This window comes from Kogia breviceps, chromosome 9 (genome assembly GCF_026419965.1).
Source record: "Kogia breviceps isolate mKogBre1 chromosome 9, mKogBre1 haplotype 1, whole genome shotgun sequence".
Lineage (NCBI taxonomy): Eukaryota > Metazoa > Chordata > Mammalia > Artiodactyla > Physeteridae > Kogia > Kogia breviceps.
The window spans coordinates 34,919,580-34,944,118 of record NC_081318.1 but is presented as its reverse complement, the minus strand read 5'-3'; the positions used below and the strand labels follow the sequence as shown (position 1 = coordinate 34,944,118).

The 24,539-nt window shown below is 38.6% G+C and overlaps 1 protein-coding gene across 2 annotated transcripts in view; it reads left to right on the top strand.

Moving 5' to 3' along the window:
* The first annotated feature begins 1,074 nt into the window (after nucleotides 1-1,074).
* MDFIC (MyoD family inhibitor domain containing) overlaps nucleotides 1,075-24,539 on the top strand; it is a 101,591-nt gene continuing 78,126 nt past the window's right edge. The window contains exons 1-3 of one of the 2 annotated variants that reach the window (XM_067041670.1): nucleotides 1,075-1,214; nucleotides 1,775-1,963; nucleotides 22,886-23,008. In XM_067041670.1, the coding sequence (XP_066897771.1) occupies nucleotides 1,879-1,963; nucleotides 22,886-23,008 (208 nt within the window). In that variant the 5' untranslated portion in view covers nucleotides 1,075-1,214; nucleotides 1,775-1,878. Of the gene's footprint in view, nucleotides 1,503-1,774; nucleotides 1,964-22,885; nucleotides 23,009-24,539 lie in introns of both variants that reach the window. The other variant, XM_059073957.2, reaches the window with a different exon arrangement.

Sequence of the window (24,539 nt, the reverse complement as noted above, 5' to 3'; positions counted from 1 at the left end):
AGTCATTTGTTAGTCACAGGTCATCGGGCAAACTGTCATTCGTCTTTTGGGGCAGAATATGGTCTGAATAACTGTCAGCAGAAACTTCAAAGGCTGTGTTTTTCAGGTTTAACTGAAAGTATGTTTGGTTCACCAATTCTTTAAAGGTAAGAAATAGGACTTCTCAGTCACTTGGAATCAGTTCCAGTTGGTTTTTTGAAGATATGAAATTCCTGGGATATTACTGATACCCCTAAAAGGAAGATGTACATTTTCTCCAATGTACATTTTCTCCAATTTTGAGAACATTACTGTCATTACTCTTGTCCTAGAAAGTCAGAGAATGATTTTGTTCTAGCTTTCTACAAATTTTGCATTTCATTCACAATGAAATAAAGAGCAAAAGTTATCTGAAATACTTTACATCTGCAAATTATTTTATACTTGTTATTCTTGGCTTATCAGATTAAATTGCAATCAGAACGTCTCCTTTATAAATGGAGAGTTGATCAGCCTTTTACTTCCGACCACAAGTTTATCTCACCACAGAAGTCATCTGTGGAGAAGGCATTCGCCTGTAATAGGCTGGGCCTGAGGCCCTGGGCCAGCGCATCCTCAAGGGTGTCACCCTTGCCTGCCTGGACACCTCCAGGGTCTTCATGCAACTGCAAAAGGTTTTTCCTTATCCGGGATCCTGTTTGACCAATACAAAGAAAGAAAGAACTGAAAAACAGAATAAAGGTTACTTTAGAGTCAGAGATGAAGAGATTAAACACTCAGCTAGGAGTCAAGGTTTCAAAACCACCCTTACTGTATTCCACCAAGAAAGTCTGATACTTTTTTCGTTTTGCACTGTTCACCCTAAAGGCTTCTACTTTCCTCAGGGCATCCCCAGAATGTCAGTGGGTCTGAGGGAGAGCTGGGAAGAGGAGTAGGGAGAGGGGATGTGGTGACTCTCTGGGTGGGGGGCACTCTGGGGCAATCAGGGAAGAGCCTGCTCCTTCCTTTTTCCTCCCCCCGGCGTCCCCCCTGCCCCCCATCCTCCCCAGCGCCAGCCCTGCAGGGCTTTGGCCTCCTGACCCAGACAGAGCCAGGCGCTAGGGAGCCTGTGGCCGAGCCCGGGTCGCGCCGCCCCCAGCCTCGGGGCCGAGAGCCAAGAGTTCGAGGCCTCCCCGATCCGGATATGATGAAAAGGAGCCACAGAGGGAGAAGTGTTTCTGGAGTAAAGGCGCGCTGTAAGGGGGAAAGAGAGGCAGAGGGGAAAGAGTCCCCCTCGGAGGGGAGCCAGCGGGGCTGAGCTGGCTGGAAAGAGGAGGCGGGGAGCGCCCGGCGAGAGGAACGGCGGCTGCCGCTGTTGCCGCCACTGCGGTGTGCGCTGAGCGGGAGGGAGGAGGGGAGGGACGCCCAGGGGTGGCCGCCGTCGGGCCAGCGCGACCCACGGCCCCTGCCGGAGCCTCGCTAACTTTCCGAGGCGGAAGAGGAGGAGGAGGAAGGGGCTTTGAGTGAGTTGGGGGGATGCCGAGGTAGGTGGCGGTCCCCCGGGCGGGAGGAGGATGGGTTCTGATCCCAAATCTGATCTCCCTTCCATCCTCTCCCCCTTGGGTACCCCCGCCCCCCTTCGACCCCCTAGGACTCACTGCTGTCAACTTGCTGGGTAACAGTTTTCCTCCCGGGTTTCAAGTGAAAACTTCCCCGGGGTGGGGTTTGGGGGAGGAAAGCAGAGGGGGAGGGAATGTCCTGCAGGGGTGGTGTGCTCTTCTCTCAAAACACTTTTTTTTTTTTTAATCCCCGCCAGAAGCGGTCAGTTGTCTGCGCCCAACATCTCCAAGCCTTTAGTGCGTCCGCCCCGCAGGGCGGCGAGCTAGGCGGAGGCGCGGCGAGGGCTCCGTGAAGCGGCCCATGTCCGGCGCGGGTGAAGCCCCCGCTCCCGGGCCCCAGCTCGGGGCCGAGGCGGGCGGTGGCCGGCTGGGCGCCGCGGCCCAGGGTGAGTGTCGCTTGAAAGTTCCTTTGTCATTGTTGCATTTTAAAATGTGTTCGCACATTTACTGCTTGGGGTCTGTGTGTGGGGAATTGGTGTGAGGACCGAGCCAACCTCGTCCTTGTGAACTTTTGCATAGTTAGCGTTGTTACTCAAGCAAGTTCTCCAGCATTGCAGCCCTAGATCAACAACCGGATAAGAGGGCGGGATCCGTTGGTGCCTCCACTCCCCCCTTCCTTTGGCTGCGGAGAAACAGGATGACAGGATCGCTTCTTTCTTAAGCATATGCATTTCAGGGCCCAAGACCCGACAGTGTGGGCTCTGAAGCACTTCCTCACTACTTCTCTTCAGTTCTGTGCCTTCATCAGATCAAGGACTGCAGCTGCTTTCTGAACAAGCCTGCACTCTCGCTTCATTCTGTTTCTTGTGGGCTCGTCTGCAACTCTGATAATCCAGGTTTCTGTGACCAATTGCTTTGGGATGGCTCATGCATACGTTTTCAGTAACTGTTTTTGTTTTGAAATACACAGGCTTCAAAAGAAATGCTTTTCAAGAATGAATTAGCTCTTTGTGTTCTTCCAAATGTAAACACATTCAGCCTGTAAAGAAAATACTTCTGTTTCTGGGAAAATTCCGCAATAAGCTTATTAACAAGTCAAACAGTATCTTTTCTCTTGAAGGTAACATACTTCAGGTTTTCATTGGTGACAGAGAGCAAGGATCTTAATCTCCTGATGTATTTTCCTCTTAGGGTGGTTCTGATTTAAAGAGTTCTGACACTGATACAAACTAAATAATTTTCCAGGGCTCCAAAACCTATTTTACTTTCTCTCTTGATTTTAAGCCTATCTGACACACGCCCCCCGCCCCCACCCCCTTTAGCAATAATGTAATGAGCTTCTTGGGATTCTTTTTGTTAAGGCAGTAAAAAGTGGAAAAGAAGAAGTGAATGTCGAACCCACAGTAGGTAAAAGCAGAAAACAGCCATGGCTAAATTAAAATGTGGAAGTCAAGGGCTGTTAAATTGAATTATGTTTATCATTGGTGGTTTTTTTTTTTGCTTCTAAACAGTGAGTCATTTTTTCTAAACAGAGAAAATCAGAAAATCAGAACTAGAATGATAAACACGTTTTCTCAGAAGCAGCCCATGTTCCTCGCATTGTATTGCCAAGGCAATCATTTTCTTGTCATTAGGTATGCCCTCAGTAGTCATATCGACTCCTTGATGGGATGTTTAGGTTCACACTTGAGGTGTTCATCACTATTGTTAACAAATGCTTATGTCAAAAATCAACCTCAAACACACTAGAAAAACAATTGATTTAGAACTAGTGATATCTACAATGTCCAACTTTAATAAAACACATTTTTTAAGTCAGTAGAAGTTGCAGTGATAATGCACTGTACAGATGTAACGCTGTAAGGTATCACATGATCTGACTTTAAGAAGCCGGCATCTAGAATGGTCTGAAGGAGAATGTAGACTGCATACAACACATTATCAGTGTGGAAACTCTTGGGTTATATTTTACCTGAAAATTGACTTAACCTCAGCAACTTTTTTTTTTTTTTTTTAGTAGTTTAACTTTGACTCACCACATCCTGTAAGTAGGCATCAATTTAATTGTAAATGTAATATAAAGTTGAGTTTTTAAAAAAGAAAATCCTCAGAATCTTGTTAAAAGATTGTGTGTTAAACAAGCAGATTTCATAAGCTGAAAGGAAAAAGGTTTGGAGCAAGTGGGTAGGGAGAAAGCTTCAAGATGTAGCCACCATGGTTCGGGTGGTTTTATTGGCAAAGACGTTAGTGAAGAACCTTTGCCTGCGAGCCACTCTCCTCTTAAGCTCTTGCTCGAGTTCTTTCATCCTCATCCTTCTGTCCTTGGGTTATTGATCATCTTTTCAGAATAATAGTTGAATAGTACTCTGGTAAGATAAGGCTGCTTAGTTAATAGAAACCTAATTTTAAAATTTTATATATTAAAATCAGTGAGAAAAATGGAATGTTCTATGAAAGTTAACAGAAAATGTCTTTTCATGAAGGGGGAGGATAAGATCAAGTCTTCCCCCCGAACAAAGTACAATATATATGTGTATTAATATGCATGTGCATATATATACATATTATATCACATAAAGACATATGAGATAATCTATACATATATTACTGTGTTGTGATGCACTATCTGGACTACTAACCAAAGGCATAGAAAGTTAAAGATGAAAGTAGTTTTAGGGGGTCTCTAGTCTGAACTCCCCATCAAATCTAGAATTTCTTTCTACATCCTTTTAGGTGGTTAGTTAGACACCTACAGTGTAGCGCGTTCTCCTTATCAGCAGTCATAGTTATGAAAGTTTTTCATATTGAGAGCATAGCTCTCTCTCTTTAGAGCTTCTCCCCTTTGGCTGTGATTCTGCAAGCACAATTCTATTGCTCTGAAAGCATTAAAAATCTTATTTGTGCATTCTGAAAATTGTTACAGAGCAAGGACTTAAGCTCATATGCCGCAGGCTGTCAGAGGGAACCAGAATGGGTGTGGGCAGGTAGGGAGCAGTGGGGACTGTGGACCACTGTAGAGCTCAGGCCCAGGAGACGGTACTTCTCAGCTGCAGCTCATTGTTGCCATTTGGGTTAATATCTTCCGGTATTTCAAGAGATCCTGGAAATATGGAGTTTTATGTATCATTGCTCCCTTTTTAAAAGTTGGCAACTAATTAAATTCAATTTTTATCCAGGCCAAACAAAACAACCACACCTGCAGGCTGGAAATGGCCTGTATGCAGCTGATTTGTGATCTCTATTATAGAAAATAGAAAGTAAACCTGTGATTTAAAACTATTTCCCTGTTTATGACGAACTTCTGAAAGACTGACTTGATTTGCCTTCTCAAGCAAAGTACGTGTATAAATGTCTCGATAAGTGAAGGACAGTTTGGGCCAAACTTATTTTTGTTTTAAGAGAGAATGGATCTTGTATATGGGGTTCACCTAATTCTCATTTTTTTCTTTTTTGGATCAAGCATCTTAAAATTCATTGTGTTATCAACCCTGATAGGTATTTGCTTTTTTGTGCAAAAGTTATTAGAATCCATGTGATTGAAAGAGCCTTTTAATTAAGTGCTTCCATATTGGTGACTTGTAACTAGAAGGATCTTTAGATATAACTTAGTCTAACTGGCTCACTTTCTAGAAGGGATGTCCAAAGACTTTAAGTGACTTGCCCAAGGCCTCATACACAGTAGGAATGAGGGTGTTTTGTGGTAAATGTGGTTGAAGTAGAGAATGAATACAGCTGTTTTCCTGTGGATGGATGAATTGAAGATAATCAGCTTTAGATACTGCAAATCGCTTGAGCCTGTTCCGGCCCCTGCAGCCCCCCTCCCTCCCCCATTGCATTTGCCAAGATTTAGACTGTTGGACTGTGTGCTGGAATATTCTTTAATGTGATAATGTGTGATTTAATGCACTCTTCTCTCTTGGGAGAGTCCTCTGAGACTATTAGGCGGACTTTTCATAGCAGGATGCAAAATGCCAGTAAAGTTAATTAAAAATAATTTAAAATAGAAGCTAGGGAGAAGATGTTCAAGTTGAAATTACACAAGAAGAGCTTTGACTTAGAAGCTTAGCTGATTTGTCAGGAATTTATAGTGGCTAATCAGGTTTCCTGTATGGGAAGCCTGTTTATTTCAATTATACCACGTATGCTCGTAATAGCCACATTCTTCAACTTTTATCAAATCGTTTTATCCTTTTGATTAAGAATGGCATTTCTCAAAGTGTGTCATCTTTGGGCAGCTTCTATCCCTGGTCCTCAATCGGGGATGATAGTGCCTTCCAGGAGACATTTGGCAGCCTCTCCAGACATGTTTGGTGGTTGTAACAGGGGTGGGGGTGGCTGCTCTGGGGATGTAGTGGGTGGAGGCCAGGGATAACGCTATACATCTGACAATGCACAGGACAGGGCAGCGCCTCGCAGCAAAGAATTATGTGGCCCAGAATGTCGATGGTGTTGACATGCTATCCTAGTCTCTCAAGGCTACTGACATCTTTGGCTCCACTCCAGAGTTACAGAATCAGCATCTTGAGAGTAAGACTCAAGAATCTGCATTTTTAACAAGCTCCAGGTGTTCTTTATCTCTAGTTGAGGATCGTTTTCTGTAGAAAGACATGCTATATATATGTATGTATATATATATGTATATATATATATATATATTTTTTTTTTGGTAGAAAGCCTTAAAAAATCTTGAGAAAAGTCCCCTTTTCAAATTCCAAACTTTAAATCATATCTCTCCACGTGTACCATCTCTTAGAGCTCGCCAGCATTTTTATCCCATATCCCAATTAATAAAACTAGGCCTGAGTATTCATCCTCAAAAAAGTTTCCTGTCAAGATTATATGTACTATAGTACAAATATATTGTGAATATTAGAAAAGAAATATATGAATAAAAATTTAAAAGGATGAGATCTTTTAATACTTCTGCTCACCTCAGTAGATATTTTGGTCCCAACACCCTACACTTCTCTCTGGAGATCCCAGCATTATGCAGTAATAAGGAAAGAAGTCCCTAATTTGCATGTGAGCTGTATTCACTTGTAAATTGGATTTTTGGAATCTGGATTATCTTTTCTCATAGAAACAGAGCGATAAGTTATGTTTACCTCCATAATCTCAAAAGATTGTTGAAAATTTTATTAAATTTTATATATTTACAATGATAAATTATAGAGAACATACTCTTATGATTCTGGCAACCACATACAAATAACCAAGAACAAAATTGAGTGAAACATTTTGAATACAGATGCTTGAGAAAGAACAGGCTTAATTGGAAAACTATAAGGAAACTTGTCTAGATTTGGAAGAGGATTTGGGGGCATTTTCAAGCACCTTGGACTTTATATTCCCAATTCTTTTTATGCCTAAAGGAACTAATGTTCATTTTACAAGTTTAGTTAGAGAAGTGCAAGCCTTATCAGCTAAGCATAGTCATTTTCCTTCTGCTAAGTAAAAGAATCAAATGCGTAAGAGGAGGATGTAACTGGGAAAAAAACTTGGGAAAATATGCTTCAGTTTCATCTCTACCATAGCCTTTTTGTTTGTCTTCACATCGTTTATTTCTGCCTTAGGTGCTCTGTGAATGTTCCGTCATATAGATATGATGCTATATGACAGATACAGAGAGAAATAGATTGATGAATGAAATCTGGGACTTGCAGGGTGATGGGAGAAATAAATAAGTTTACACATACCTATAATTAAGGTAGATGGAAAGGTTGTAACAGAGGCACAAAGAAAATGATGGCGAACATGGGAGGGAGAAAGCATCTCTAGCTGGGGCATTTGGAAAAACCTCAAAGAAAACTTTTGATTTGAGTTGGACTAAGAAGCATAGTCAAACTCGCCTTTGTGGACATGGATGTGAAAAAGATAAGCTAAAGTAATTTTGAGGAGGGCCCTGATTTTCCTGCTGAGGAATTTGTATATCTTTTCTGTAGGCAATAGAGCCATTGAAAGTTCTTGATAAGGGTAAGGATAGGACCAAATTGGTGGGGGGTTTTTTGGTGTTTTTTTTTTTTTTTTTTTTTTTTTGCGGTACGCGGGCCCCTCACTGTTGTGGCCTCTCCCGTTGCGGAGCACAGGCTCCGGACGCACAGGCTCAGCGGCCATAGCTCACCGGCCCAGCCGCTCCGCGCCATGTGGGATCTTCCCAGACCGGGGCACGATCCCGTGACCCCTGCATCGGCAGGCGGACTCTCAACCACTGCGCCACCAGGGGAGCTCCAAATTGGTGTATTTAGGGAAATAAATCTGGTGGCAGTTCGAAGGATGATTTTGGAGGGAGAGGCAAGAGTGAAGGCAGTGATTTTCCAGGAGGCTATTATAATAGCCTGGCCAAAGATAAGAGGACCTAGGGCAATATCAGTGGGAGTGGAATTGAGAATATGGATTTAAGAACGATAGCAAAAGTAGGATAGAGCTCTATCTTGCTGTGAGAAATTGTTCAGGGCATTGATTTTTACTTATTCATTTTTGAATCTCCTGAAGCCAGGCACAGTGTCCAAATTTTGTTCAATGGAATTGATGTGGTTGGGCAAAATATTTAATATGGGGGAAGGTGGAAAGGTAGAAATTTAAGGTAATCTACAGGTTTGCTTTTTAGCCTGAGTGGAAACATGGGAGGAGCTGTTGAGTCTTCTATTGATCATGTTGGTTCCATGGAACTTATCCTTAAGCCAGGATAGCCAGTAGGCCACCGAAAAAGAGAATTTGTTACTAGGAGAGTGGTGAGGGTCAGGCGCACAGACTAAGAGTTCACCACCAAGTAGCTGATGGATGGGCACAAGAGGGAGAGAGGACTGAAGACAGATTGGGAAGAATGGCTGCCCTTTTGGGAGGAGAAGGAAAAGAATACAGAAAGAGAGTCCATAAGGATTGGTCACAGAAGTGTTAGGTGTTTAGAGGTCATGGAAGATGAGAAGAGTTCGGGTTTGTTAAGGAAGAAGCAGGGGGTATAGAAGGCTCCTTTTGGATGGGCGGATTTTGAGCATGTCCACCACACACTAACGGAAGGAAAGCCAGGGGATAGAGAGAGAAAAGATGAAAGAGCATAGGGTGGAGCCGTGCTGCAATGGGTGTTTGTAATTGAAAGAGTAAAATTGTAGGAAGGAAGGAGATGATGAGATCAGTCTTAGGAAAGTTGGGAATGTTCCCCTTTGAGATGGGGATGGGAGAAAAGGATGAGTGATCATCTAGAGAAAATTTCATGTGAGAAAGAGATTATTGAAGGCCTAGATGTTCTCAGCAAAATAGATGTAACATTTGCTGAGAGCAAGGGGGGGGTGTTAGGATGAGTCAAGAAATTTGAGATGTGTAGAAAAGATTGAGAAGAATGAAGAATTCAAGAGGGAGTCAATCTGGGGCAAACAAAAGGACTGCTCAGTAACACTGAGGGCTTAACAAAGAATGAACGGCATGAATTTTTAGTGGACACGGTCAGCATGGTTGATTGCCTTTCTCAGCAAGAAGCATTCAGGACGTTGGGAATAGAAGCATAGAAGCAGATAGAATGGATTTTTGGAATTAGCGTGGGGTTGGAAGTTGGCAGAATGGAAGCAGTGGAGGGGCTGGGGCAAGGGAGGATTAGGCATGCGTGGGAAGAGTGTCTTTGTACCAACTGATCTTGTGTTCCAGGCTGTATGGGGAGCTGGAGAGACCAGCAGTGCAATTAGAAGGCTATGATTTCTGGCCGGCAAGAATCATGCCTGTTGGCCTTGTTTGGTCAGTTCATATACAAGGATTTAATATACATAACTGAGTGATCTTTACAGGGCTACTGGGGAAGCTGTGGAATTTTTGGGTGTGTAAGAGCCTTTCCTGTTTTCTTTGAACCTCATTTCCTGGATCTTGGTGAGGTGATTTCATGGAAAGTTCTAATAAAAGTGTGCAATTATTTTACTAGCATTATATTTTTATAAAAAAAGATGGGGTAAAGGAAACACATAAATTGTCACAATCTAAAGTTAGGCCATTTGCAAATGGAAAATTAGTTAGAACAACAACAAACAGAGGAGGGAAACAATTCAACCAAATTGTTTTTCTGAGTCAATGTAATTATTCTGCTGTATAAAGGCATGGGATGTGATTTTTATGTTTCTATTCCGAAAAATCTTTACTCAATTTTTATTAAGGGGGGATTGATTCTGCACTGGCTAGAGTCTAGATGTTTGGATAGTTGAACTTTGGTGATTCATTGGAGCAGATAAAAGCCCCTGCAGCCCTTCCTGCTATCTTAATCAGTCCTGGGTTTTAGGTGATTTTCTCTCTTTGTCTTTACCTTTTTTTCTCCTGTGTCTCTCTTTTTCCCCCCTCTTCTCCCTCTTGCCATTAACACTCTACTGAAGTTACCTAAACCTTTCATATTTTCTCTTGACATTAGCATACACATCCTGAAGGAGGTAAGCTTTTTTACTGTAAGTTTTTGAAACTGAGTTGTATTTTATAGGTTCTAATCGCTTAGAGTTCACTAAGTAGGAACTATGAAGAGTTATTTTAACATTAATTTCGTCTGTGGTTTCTACTTGCAGTCTACTTCTGTTTTCAGATTCACACCCACATGATCTGAAGTAAGATGATTCATATGCATGTGCTTTTATGCCCGATTTTTTTAAGTAGTTTCAGGAATAAAGTCTGAAATACATTTTCATGCTAGCACATATATTTTTTCAAATATGTCGACATATTTGAACAGGAAACCCTGTCAACAAATATTTCTTGTGTGCCTACTATGTAGAAAATCCCATGACGATTGAAAATGTATAACACAAAGTTCTGCCCAGAAGGAATTTGTAAACTAGGTGAGAGAGAGGATGTTTACCTGTGTGCCAAATTAAACTGTAATCCCTTGTCTAAATATCAGTTCAAGATTACGACGAGTACCATGTGACAGATGAGTTTATGGGCAGTTGCCAGCTTACTGGTACAGTTCTGGCTTCTGGAGGTTGAAAGCGAATCTCAGAATAACGAGTCAGTTTTGTCTGGGTTGGGCTGTGAGTGACCCCAGCTGAAGAAGGCACAGTTTGTAGGTCTTCTTGGTTTGGATTATGCAGAGTTGAGCACCAAAAATAAGACACCTTGTGGTTGAGCAGGTGACAGGCCCTCTGAAGGCAGGTGGCAGAGGGCAAGGGAACAAGCTTCCTCTCCTCACTTTCTCTACTCCAAGAAATGGTCTTCCTACTCTTTTTCATAGGGGATCAGTCTTTAATCTTCTGGGTCTCTATGAATATAGACCTATCCTGTTCTTATTTTTTCCATCACATCATCCAAGCAACATGCAGAATTTTAGAAAAATTTTCTGAGGGGTTTTACTCTTTATTTCTTACTGAGATACAAGGTGAAATTATGGAGCATGGGAAAGGTGTAGGAGTTTACAACCTTAAAATGTGTACAATGTTAAAATAACTATCAGTTTTTCATCCATATGCAAAATGAATTTAATTCTTACTGAGCCAAGGAGTAGCATGTTCAATTTTTGTGTTAGAAAAATATTTCTGGTTGGAGCAGAGAAAGATGGGAGGCCCTGGTAGTGCGTATGGGCGAGAAAGGATCGATTTAAGAGAAATTGGGATGCTGTAACTAGTCGGATCTGGTAATTGATTGTTGGGGCAGGGGAAATAAGGGGAAAATAGAGAGCTAAAAGTGATTCCGTGAATACCATTGACCAAAATACAGACTACAGTTGGAGAAATAGGCGGGGACTGAAGAGAAGTGTTGATGAATTTTGGGAAATGTTAAGTTTGAATTGCTGAAGATATAGTCGTGTAGAGTTGAAACTCCAAATCTACAGGTCAGGGCAGGAATCAGGATGAAGGTAATGGATCTACAAGTTATCCTCTTGGAGGTGACTGAAACTGTGGAAGTTAATGAGATTGCAGAAGTTGTAAGGCCAAAATGGGTTGGTGGTCTTAAAGGAGAATTTAAAGTAGGCAGTGCCCCAAAGAGATGGTCCAGAAGGTCAGAGGCTGTGTTGGTGAATTAAATGAGAGGGCTCCTGGTTTTGTCCTTTAGGAGAATTACCAGAGAGGAAGAATCCCCTGACTTCTAATTCATATCTGTCATTCTGAAGTCCAAGAAATCAATTTCAGTATACTGCAAATTCTCCTATTATCTTATTTGTGGCTTCACCACAATTTGTAATGCTCTTCTCCATCCTCTCTCATTTATTTCAAGATCAGGCTCAAATCATAGCTTGGAAATGCCTTTACAAATTAAACAACTTCCTTTGGTTCACTTTTGACTTCCAATGGCCTTCCTTCTTGTAATAGTGCCAAATAAGGGTTGAATATCCTTAACCAGAGAGCTTGCGGCAGAAAGTGTTCTTGATAAAATCACTCAGTTTAACTGAGAGGTAACAGAAAAATTTTAAAAATTGTGGCACTTAGAATAATGATGATGCTAAAAAACTAAAGATGGGTGTGTACCCTTATTTTAAAAAGGGGGAAGAAAGTAATATCCTCAATTCCTTTTTATATTGTAACAGGGTTAATTGACTGCTGAGTAGGGGAACTGCTCTGGATTTCAACAGTCAGTAAGGCAAATTCTTTCATGATAGCTTTTTAGATAAGAGTAAGAAGACTATCGTGCTTATAAAAGTGGATAGAATATGGAAGAGGGAAGATTAGGTTTTGATTGCAAAGAGCAAAATATGATGAATCAGTGAAAATTATAAGTAGATTTTGGACAATTGAAGTAAGCTGTCTTCTGAGGCCGTTTCCCTATCCCTGGAAGTATTCATGCCTACTCTCCTTGGCTTATTCCTGGCGAGGCTGGATGTTGATTGTTTTTAACTAAATTCATGTTTTCAGGTTGGGCTAAGAGATCTTTATGAGCCCATGTCACTCCAAATTCCATGAGCCTATGAGAGTTTGGCTTTAATATGAGTATATTTGCTGGTAGAAAGAACACAATTGAACTTGTATCTGAGGAGGCAGGAGTCAGGGGTCAGTTATCCTGAAAATACATTTTTAGGATGAGGAACTTTAGATTTAGGTGTAAGAGGTGCAGGAGATTAAGATGACTGAGATAATGTGTCCTGGTCCCCTGTACCACCCTGCTTTTATCTAACCTCCCCACTACTTTTTTTTAATGCAAAGTGTCTAATTCTTTCTCCACACATTTATTTAGAGTCCAGATTATTGAGAGATTATTTGCACTACTGCTGCATTTTGCACCTATTCATTTGCGTATCTGTATTCAATTGCATATTCATGTAATTTTTTGGTAATTGTTTTCCCCTTTGCTGTGTTTAAAACCTGTTGTTCTCTACCCACCCCCAACCTGTAAACTAGTTGAGTCAATGTCATTTTTCTCATTCTTTTGAATCGAAACACACCATAAGCTTCTAAATGCATAAGAAGCCCTTTGAAGGAGTGAATTTAGATTTTGCTCAGAATCTTATTATTTTTCAAGGTAATGGTAATAACAATTAGTTGATTAAATTGATTTAAGCATTTAATTCATTCAACAAACATAGTATATCTGATTATATAATAACTTATAAAATTATGAAATTTTGTGCATATGCTCATTCATCTGTTAAAAATGCTTTGGTTATCTTAAAAATGTTGTTTTGGACAATGAGATTTTAATCTGTGTTAGAACATAGGCTAAGCAGGTAGGTTTTGCAGTGTTTCTTAAAGTGTCATTAAGCTTGAGGGTTTTTTTTTTTTTTCCTTTTTTTGGATCAGTGAAGAAATAAAATTCCAGAGCCTCAGGTCTTCCTGAAAGCTGCCTTATCTTTGGTTTTTAAAGGTTACATTTGGGAAACATTTGTAGATTTCCACATTGTTCTTAACCTCTGGGAAATAGAGACCCAGATTTTTTTTTTTTTTTTAACTTTTCCCAGACATTTTAGTCTCAGATTACTTGAGATTTCATAATCTGGAATACACATAGATGATCTGAAATAATGCTGGTATTTGAATGGAAGAGTAAAAATGAAATGGTTTAAAGTTTACAGATAAAGGAGGTATGAATATAGATTGCATGGCAGTAAGAATATGCATATTATGTAGATTATAAATGATTTATCATAGATTAAAATCAAATATTTAATTGAAGTAGATCTAACATGCAACAGTCCCAAATTTTAAGCATGAAGAAAGCTGCTAATGCTCCTTTCTATAAGAACTAAGTGAATTGTATACTGATTAAGTTTTATGAGGTTTTATAAGGCTTTCTGCCAAGGACCATCATTTATATTAGTTCTTCGCAAAGTAAGCATATAAAGTACGGATAACAAGTAGACCAATGTACTTGATGATTGGCCCGTGTACACCTACCTCTGCCTAGTTTAAAAGAACATTTGAGGTAACTTTTAAGAGTACATTTTTGAAAAGAGATTCAAACAGAATAATGGGAAGTATGGGTAGCCCAGGAGATCCAAACCTGAGGGAAAACAGAAATGTACAGGTATAACTGTAGGGTCCAACCCGGTTACTCAATTTTGTCTGCAAATTTGAGGCAAAAAGAAAATATTTTTCTCTCATATGATTTTCATTGTCCATAAGGAAAAAAAAATAACATATAGCTTCTCAGAAGAAGGAATAGTTTTCCTTATATTCAGTCTGGAAACAGATTTCTAGCACAGTTTCTTACATAGGGATTACTGAATAGATAGATACTGTCCTCAACAGTATCCCTAAGGTTTTAAAAAGGTGCTTATTGTAATGACACTTAATGTAATATTAATAGCAAGTGTGAATGAGCCCTTATTGTATACCAGACACTCTGCTTTCCAGGCATGGTTCCGTTTATTTCCGCATCCACCTTCTGATGTAGGTACTGGTGTTATTCCCATTTTAAAAATTAAGAATCTGACAAAGGTTACGTAATTTGCTCAGGATTCACATAGTTAGTGGTGGACCCAGGCACTCTGATTACAGATCCTGTGCTCTTAACCATTTCTCCAGTAAAAAGTACAGTTTAAGGATAGTATTTCTGTCCCAGAGAACCTAATGAGAGTCTTTATTTATCAGGAAGGATTCAAATATCTGGACTTTTAGGTGACAATATTGTCTCTATTTCTTGGAAAACCATGGCATGAACAGTATTGTACATGTTTTAAAAGTTCATTCGTAACTTTGGCAAGCTCATTTCATCCTCATACGACATTACTAAATTCTTCTGTTACTCTTATTTGTTAAAACCATTTAACTATTGAGATAATAAATGTGCTTGACTACAAACTGTTGGAAAAGAAAATCCCTCTTCAATAGTTTGAATGATTGTCTTATAGAAGTAAGTTTAAGTTTATTATTTCTACCTACAGTGGGCAGAACTAGAACTAGTTAAAGATCACCTGTCAGTGTATTTATGCTCAAAATAAAGAACAACTTACTACTGAATCAAACTGACGAAGAATAGAATGTGTTCCTTTATGGGATATCATTCCTTAGAATTTTGGAGAAAGGCCGAGTATTGCAGGGGGCTTTCTATCCTGGGAGGGATATGAAATTAGCTGAGCTGCAAGATCCTTTCCAACTCTGCATTTCATCATTCTATTTCCAATTTAATATCTATTTCTGAGACTTACTCTGTAGTCTCATCAGTAAAATTGAGCTAACGTTTTCTTTATTGTATGGTTGATGGGTTCTGAAGATCAAATAAATATTATATATAAGTCCTTTGAAAATTGCTAATACTGTAATTACAATAATTCATTAATTCTTTCAACAAAAGGAAGCATTTTTTCTTTTTTTCTTATTTAATAACTACATATGAGCTGAGTGGCTGTTATATGACACATATAATATTTTACATGTATTATTATCCAATTGACTTATTTTTAATACATTTAGATTTTTCTCTTTTTTTAATCACCATTCACTTATTTTATTCCCCAACTGCCTGAGATAAGTAAAACTCTCAAAGTTTTAAATTTAGATAATGCCAACTAGGTAAAATATTATACAATTTTAAATCAAATGGAAATTCTGTTTACCTGAATCTGTCTCATTATCCTTTAGCAAGAAAAATCAAGATCGGAGACAGATTGCTTCTCACCATCATGCCCTTCTTTAGAAAAATAGCATAAAATAAAGAGTATTGATCCTGTAAGATAGACAGTCATTTCTGAGTAGGACATATTATAGTTAAATTGATCCTTTAGAATGACTACTTTTTTTCCTTTGACTCTTTGGCATAATTCATGCTCATCATTTTCTTTGAAAATTAACTCAAATCCAGTGCTTTACAGAGGGTTTTCTAGGTCTCTCTCCACTTCATTCTAAACACCCTACAGTGTGTATATGAAGTTTTGGCTCTGTTGTTTAGCCCTTGCGCAGACTCAGATTTACAGATTTTTAGAGCCAAAAAAGTTCTCTGCAGCCATCCAGCTCAGTGCCTTCATTTCTGGATAAAGAGAATGAGACCCAGCTCCAATCACAAAGCTGGTCAGTTTTTGAGCCAGAATTATGACCCAGGGCAGTTTTCATTCCCTTCTGTTGTGTAGTTGCTTGATTGTTCTGTGTGTGTTTGGTCTCCCCAGCTAGAGGATTTGTTGTCGGGGACCAAGCTTTTTTCCCCTCATCCAAAGATTCTTCTTCATTGTCCCTATTCAGTGGAGGCACAATAGAATGCTGGGAAGCTAGCCATTTGGTAGCAGATGCCAGTGGTATATGACTATCCTTTGCTCTAGTGCTATTTTTAAACTGTCTTCAATTTTCGTATTAGTATTGAAAACATATTTCTTATATGTTTATCTATTAGTGGAACTGTTTAGTGTTATATGTAATTCAGGTTTTGTATTCTCAGAGTTGTCCTGACACAGAGACAGAACTAAATACCTCTGTATTAATTACTGATTAGATAAAATTGTACTTTCTGATAACTTGGGATACTGTGACAAAGGGGATGAGAAGCAAGGTCTGTGTCTCAGTGTTTGATGGGCTCTTCTAAGTTTTCTGTAAGTTGTGTAGTACAGAAGAGCTTACCTAGCACAGTGCCCCTCAAACCTTGCCATATATGATGATGACACCCCCCTCCCCCCATACCACCTGAATTGAAACCCCTGAGGTTGGGACTTCTGTATCTTTATGTTAAAGTGCTCTGTGGTAGAGAACCATTGGCATGGAAGAACAGCATCATTGAGATAAGGTCCCCTGTTAAGAGAAAGTTGCTAAGTTGGGAAGGAGTGCTTGTATATATATAGTTGGGGAAGAATGGATGTGTATATAGAAATCTTGTAGAAAGATACAGATTGATTTTTTGCATCATTGAAATTACTTGATTGCTTTTGGGATATGTCTTTTGGGTCCACATAACAGTTGAATTGCAACTACAAAACTTCATAAAGCCAGAAAGGAATTAACTAAATAAGGACTATGGCTTCTTCTGCTGCAATTCAGAAGTGATAGACAATCTACACTGATAACAGAAATCTGTTATTAGAAACTGCTCTTTTGTCATCTTAATGAGTAGTGGCTAACCCAAACCTATTGAAAGTTGTAGTAAGATTGGTTCTGTGGCTGGACATCATGGGGCCCATTTTACAGTTATCTATCAATTAAATCTCACATTTATTCAATATTAGATATAACTGCATACCATTTATGAGTCTTACATATTAGTATTCCATTAAATATTAAAGAGATGTTAATAAAATAAAACTAGATATATTAGGAAATCACAGAACAGTCAAGTGGTCACAGAAGTTTATAAAAGTAGAGAATTAGCAAGTCAATTTAAACTTGGAGTTTTTTCTGAGCCTTGCTTTGGGCTGGGCTCTATGGATTATAGCAAAAGCCTGAGACCAACTTTTTTTTTTTTTTGAATTTTATTTTAGTTATTTTTTTTTGCACAGCAGGTTCTTATTAGTTATCCATTTTATACATATTAGTGTATACATGTCAATCCCAGTCTTCCAATTCATCCCACCACCACCACCACCACTACTTTCCCCCTGTGATGTCCATACGTTTGTTCTCTGCATCTGTGTTGCTATTTCTGCCCTGCAAACTGGCTCATCTGTACCATTTTCTAGGTTCCACATATATGTGTTAATATGTGACATGTGTTTTTCTCTTTCTGACTTACTTCACTCTGTATGACAGTCTCTAGATCCATCCATGTCTCTACGAATGACCCAATTTCGTTCCTTTTTATGGCTGAGTAATATTCCATTGTATATATGTACCACATCTTCTTTATCCATTTGTCTGTCAATGGGCATTTAGGTTGCTTCCATGTCTTGGCTATTGTAGATAGTGCTGCAATGAACATTGGGGTGCATGTGTCTTTTTGAATTATGTTTTTTTCTGGTTATATGCCCAGTAGTGGGATTGCTGGGTCATATGGTAATTCTATTTTTAGTTTTTTAAGGAACCTCCATATTGTTCTCCATAGTGGCTGTATCAATTTACATTCCAACCAACAGTGCAAGAGGTTTCCCTTTTCTCCACACCCTCTCCAGCATTTGTTGTTTGTAGATTTTCTGATGATGCCCATTCTAACTGGTGTGAGGTGATACCTCATTGTAGTTTTGATTTGCATTTCTCTAATAATTAGGGATGTTGAGCAGCTTTTCATGTGCTTCTTGGCTATCTGTATGTCTTCTTTGGAGAAATGTCTAGGTCTTCTGCCCATTTTTGGATTGGGTTGTTTGTTTTTTTAATATTGAGCTGCATGAGCTGTTTATATATTTGGGAGATTAATCCTTTGTCTGTTGATTCATTTGCAAACATTTTATCCCATTCTGAGGGTTATCTTTTTGTCTTGTTTGTAGTTTCCTTTGCTTTGGAAAAGCTTTTAAGCTTCATTAGGTCCCATTTGTTTATTTTTGTTTTTATTCCATTACTCTAATAGGTGGATCAAAAAAGATCTTGCTGTGATTTATGTCAAAGAGTGTTCTTCCTATGTTTTCCTCTAAGAGTTTTATTGTGTCCAGTCTTACATTTAGGTCTATAATCCATTTTGAGTTTATTTTTGTGTATGGTGTCAGGGAGTGTTCTAATTTCATTCTTTTACATATTGCTGTCCAGGTTTCCCAGCACCACTTATTGAAGAGACTGTCTTTTCTCCATTGTATATCCTTGCCTCTGTTGTCATAGATTAGTTGACCATATGTGCGTGGGTTTATCTCTGGGCTTTCTATCCTGTTCCATTGATCTATATTTCTGTTTTTGTGCCAGTACCATATTGTCTTGATTACTGTAGCTTTGTAGTATAGTCTGAAGTCAGGGAGCCTGATTCTTCCAGCTCCGTTTTTTCTCCTCAAGACTGCTTTGGCTATTCAGGGTCTTTTGTGTCTCCATACAAATTTTAAGATTTTTTGTTCTAGTTCTGTGAAAAATGCCATTGGTAATTTGATAGGGATTGCATTGAATCTGTAGATTCCTTTGGGTAGAATAGTCATTTTCCCAATATTGACTCTTCCAATCCAGGAACATGGTATATCTCTCCATCTGTTGGTATCATCTTTAATTTCTTCATCAGTGTCTTATAATTTTCTGCATTACAGGTCTTTTGTCTCCCTAGGTAGGTTTATTCCTAGATATTTTATTCTTTTTGTTGCAGTGGTAAATGGGAGTGTTTCCTTAGTTTCTCTTTCAGATTTTTCATCATTAGTGTATAGGAATGCAAGAGATTTCTATGCATTAATTTTGTATCCTGCAACTTTAGCAAATTCATTGATTAGCTCTAGTAGTTTTCTGGTGGCATCTTTAGGATTCTCTATGTATAGTATCATGTCATCTGCAAGCAGTGACAATTTTACTTCTTTTCTGATTTGGATTCCTTTTATTTCTTTTTCTTCTCTGATTGCCATGGCTAGAACTTCCAAAACTATGTTGAATAATAGTGTTGAGAGTGGACATCCTTGTCTTTTTCCTGATCTTAAAGGAAATGGTTTCAGTTTTTCACCATTGAGAATGATGTTGGCTGTGGGTTTTGTCGTATATGGCCTTTATTATGTTGAGGTAGGTTCCCTCTATGCCCACTTTCTGGAGAGTTTTTATCATACATGGGTGTTGAATATTGTCAGAAGCTTTTTCTGCATCTATTGAGATGATCATATAGTTTTTATTCTTCAATTTGTTAACATGGTGTATCACATTGATTGATTTGCGTATATTGAAGAATCCTTGCATCCCTGGGATAAATCCCACTTGATCATGGTATATGATCCTTTTAAAGCGTTGTTGGATTCTGTTTGCTAGTATTTTGTTGAGGATTTTTGCATCTATATTCATCAGTGATATTGGTCTGTATTTTTCTTTTTTTGTAGTATCTTTGGTTTTGGTATCAGGGTGATGGTGGCCTCGTAGAATGAGTTTGGGAGTGTTCTTTCCTCTGCAATTTTTGGGAAGAATTTGAGAAGGATGGGTGTTAGGTCTTCTCTAAATGTTTGATAGAATTCACCTGTGAAGCCATCTGGTCCTGGGCTTTTGTTTGTTGGAAGATTTTTAATCACAGTTTCAATTTCTTGTGATTGGTGAGACTAACTTTTGAGCTAAGACATTTAGTTTTCAAAGGAGGCAAAGTTGGTTAGACTGATGATTGTGATTTAATAGTAGTTACATATTTATAACTTCTTGAATATAATGAGACAGAGGATGATAATTTTTCTTTTCTTTTTCAACTTGAGGGCTCCTGGGATCATCTAATTCTAGAATTTCACAGATAAGGAAACTTCAAAAAAATGTGATAAGTGTCTCTTAATAAGTATTCAGAGCAGGAAGAACTTTATTTTCCTCTTAGTAGTGTGTCACTGCGAAGTTATGTGTGTACAGATCACATGGCATTTTCATTTAGTCAATGGAGAGTTGAGAGGGTCTGTGTTTTAGCACTTGAGTATTGGACATGATTCAAATGTGAGTCAAGTGTGTCTAGAGGCTTTATTCATACCTATTTTGTTTTAGTCAGCAATGCTTCATAATGCTCTGGTTTCATGAATTAATTTTAATGGAATTAAACTTGAACAGCTCAAAATTATATAATTAATTTCATTCAGCTACAATTAGAATTACTAACTGAATCAAGCCTACTAGCATGACACCTGGCGGCAGTCAGCTACATGACAGTAGCAGCAAGTATGTAGGACTCTGCGGTGAGAGAGTTCCTGTGTACTAGTGAGTTGGTAGAAAAATCTTTTCTGTTGATCATCTCAGAAAGGCCTTGGGTTGACTGTAGCAGTGGAAAGATTTCTGGAGTTGTTTTAAAAAGTCAAGATTTTAATTGAAAGTAACACATCTCAGGAAGATTACATTTTCTCTAGGATAATGCTGAGTAAATGTTACATAAATCTAGAACATATTGGTTTAGCATGCTTCTAATTTATATTTTACTGCTATCTGAATATGGTTTTGCTTTCTAAAAATACTTAGCATTGAAGACCCTATTTTTTTCAGAAATCTTAGCCTCTGGATTTATTCCTGAGTGTCCGTGTATTTTCATGTGTTGAAATGTGTTTTATGGCAGAACTTTTCAATTGTGAAATCCCCATGGTACATGAGAAATTTCTGCATATGCAGAAATTTTTTCCTTCCACTGGAAATGTTAATACAGTTGACTAACAACTTCTGTTTGAATCTCTTTCCTTTTCCTTGCTTCCATGGCTTGACGTTATCTAGTTTTTCTTCCTTCTCTGACTCCTTTTTAATTGTACAGGCCCCACTTGATAGTCTTCTTTTAATACACTCACTCTTTTGTTGAGTGTATTCATTTGAATGGCTTCAGCAATCAGGTTTAGGAAGATGACTGTTTCTCACTATATCTTATTTGTGACTTGCAGATTCAAATGTTCTACTCTAAACTCATCCACTAGATTGTAAACTCCATGAAGGTCTGAGCTGTGTCTCGTAACTGATTGTATCCCCACTGTATAGTACGATGCCCAGACATCTACCATGTACAAATATATATTTTAAAAATTATTCTCCTGGTCTCTAGGTTTTTCCAGTCAACTCCAGACTAAGAGAACTCAGTCAGCTCCAATCCGATCTTCTCTGATAATCTGTGAATCCTCTAGTTATTTTCTCACAATTACCTCCTTTCCCTTTTATTTTTTTTTGCGGCACGCGGGCCTCTCACTGCTGTGGCCTCTCCCATTGTGGAGCACAGGCTCTGGACGCACAGGCCCAGCGGCCATGGCTCACCGGCCCAGCCACTCCGCAGCATGCGGGACCCTCCCAGACTGGGGCACAAACCCGCGTCCCCTGTATTAGCAGGTGGACTCTCAACCACTGCACCACCAGGGAAGCCCTCCTTTCCCATTATTTATCCAGTTGTTGAAACTCTCATCAACTTCTATCTGGACTGTGCTAAGTTTCCCTTTTAGTTTTCCTTACTCTGCTCTCCCTCCTAGATGCATCCATACTCCAGTGATTCTCAAGGATGTAAGTAAAGTAGAATCACCTAAGCCCCCTTCCCCCAAATTAAATTAGAATTTTAGGTCATGGGGCCCAGGAATCTTTTTTTAAAAGTCCCCTGAGTGAGTTAAAGTACAGCCAGGATAGAGAACCACTGGTGTGTACAAGTTCATTAATCTTTCTTATGTGTGGCTTTGATTAGGCAATTCATAAAGATTCAGTGGCTACTGTCACTTATTTATCTCACTTTGAAATAAGGTCCAGATTTTTCACCTTGATATTCAAATATCCATAGCATGTCCCTATTCAAACTTTTACCATCTTATTTCCTAATATCCCTCTTTAAGTACTTCACAGTGCAGAAAGTTGGAATTTTTGCCCCGGTGTCGGCTTTTTGAGTTCACCCATGCTGTTTTGCTACCTGGAATGGCCTTTCTCCCATCTCTACTTTGAGAATTCCTGCTGATCCTAAAGACCATCCAATATGCAGCATTTTCTGTAGCACCTTTCTTGAGCTCTCAATACTGATGAGTTTCTTTTTCTTCCTTTGAAACTTTTTTTTAGTGCTCTAGACCTCTTATAATGTTAATTTTACCTTGTTATAGTCTGCTTTTTGCCTGAGTTATGTTCCTAATAAGACATTATTTTTCCTTACTTCTTGGCTTCCCCCTTGAGAACCCATAAACCCACATATAAATCTCTCATCTTCTTTGATGCTTTCCCTGCCACCCGTGCCCTCTGCATGTATGGACTCACTTCCATCCCTAATGTAACCGTTCTACATTTTTCTATTATGGCACATCATTTGCTATTTCAACGACTTCTTTATGATAATCTTAACATAATTTTTACAGTAAAATCTTCACTGCTAGTCATATAGTAGGTGCTCAGTAAAGCTCTGCTGTTGAGTCAATAACATATGCAACAGTTACTAGAGATACTGCTCCCATTTCTTTAAATTATGGCAGATTTAGAAGCATTTAGAAAAAAATCTATAAATGAAAAAATAGAAAAATATGTAACATTTAATGATAAATATATATATATTTTTTTATTTAGAAAAATGTGATAAAGAAAATACTGAGAGAGATATAACTCAAGCCACTGATAGCTGCTTCACACATGGAGAGATGCAAGACCAGTCCATTTGGGGAAATTGTTCGGATGACGAACTCATCAGAAGTAAGTATTTTTGGAGAAAAATTTTTGGAGTGCTTTGGGGACATGACTATGATAATATTCTCTCAGTTAATCGTCTAATATAATTCTGCTAGAAATCTGTAAATCAACAGAGTTCATCTGAAAGTGTTTTTCATGAGTCTTTTTAAATGCAGAGCTAAAAGCAGGGTATAAATAATACTATCTGTCAGCTTTCATCCCATCTTTAAAAAGGAAGAATTGACCTATACATTTTGGACTCCATCCTCAGCGAGATTTAAACAAAACTTAATACCTTCTTGAGCAGTGACTAAGTAGAAGTCAGACAGTTCTAAGTATAAACAGACTGTGAAACTAAAAAGATAAAGATGGAGGTAAAGGACAATGAGTAGTACTTTGGTAATGCCATGTGGTCCTTGTTCTTCTGGCCAAATGATTCCAAACTGTTTTTTACAGTTAACACTTTTATCACTACTTGGCTTCTTTTTATTCTCTTTCTCTTCTTAAAATTGCTCTGTAGAATATATAAGAAGCTTTGGTTTAGTTTTGTTTTACACTGGGAATACACTGAAATGTCAGTATCTTTTGAGTGCTCTTCAGAATGCCTGTCAATGTCAGGTTTTACTTGTTCTGGTCGCTAAATTCCCCCAGGTGGATTCAAGATGAATTTGCCATATAATGAACAATTTTCTGTAGTGAATGTGTAAGTAGAAAGAACACTACTGTGCCACACCTGGAAGGGCATAGGAGTACTACATCTTTTGAAATTCTCATTCATGGTAACAGAATTATCGTGTCACTTCTCAGTTTTCCAGAGTAGACACAGGAGAAGTTTTATTCTGGGAATCAAGTGTTGTTTTACTTTATTTTTTTAAATTTAATTCTTCAGTTCAGACAACTACATAATACAGACCCTTTTTTGTGTTACATATTACATTTACTTTGAATATTGGAATATTGCCTTTCCTCTCTAGAATGCCCAGTATCTGGCCCTAACTGAAACCAAACAGAAAAAAAGCAGATAGAAGGAAAAAGCCAACTTTGTAGAAAACAAAAAATAACAATAGAAACAGTACTGAAGGAGACTTCAAGTTTTCAAACAGAAGTTCTAAAAGTGAGTGTGTTTTAGTTTAATTTTAGAACCATTTTGGTTTTTTACACTTTTCTATTTGGGAAGGGAATAGAAAGGAAATGAAACTCAGAAATTTGTGAGGAGCAAGATTTATATAGCTTTCTGCAAAGAATCAAATAAACATTATTTCAAGTAAACATTTATAGCCGAAACATATATTGGTTGTCTTCTATCTAAATATTGACTCTACTGTTGTGAAACTTAAGGTTTTGTGAGATACTGGCATATTTTATCTGTGATTTCCCAAACAACCAGAGAGTTAGAGCGAGAAGGGGTCTTACAGACAATTTTAACTTCACCTTTTGGGAGGCATAATTGTTTGCTCATTTTTTTTTTCCCATAGTCACAGGATTTTAAGTGTGTGTGTTTCATTTAATTGATTTATTTCCCTAATCTCCCTTCCCAGGGTCCATACTAGGAAAA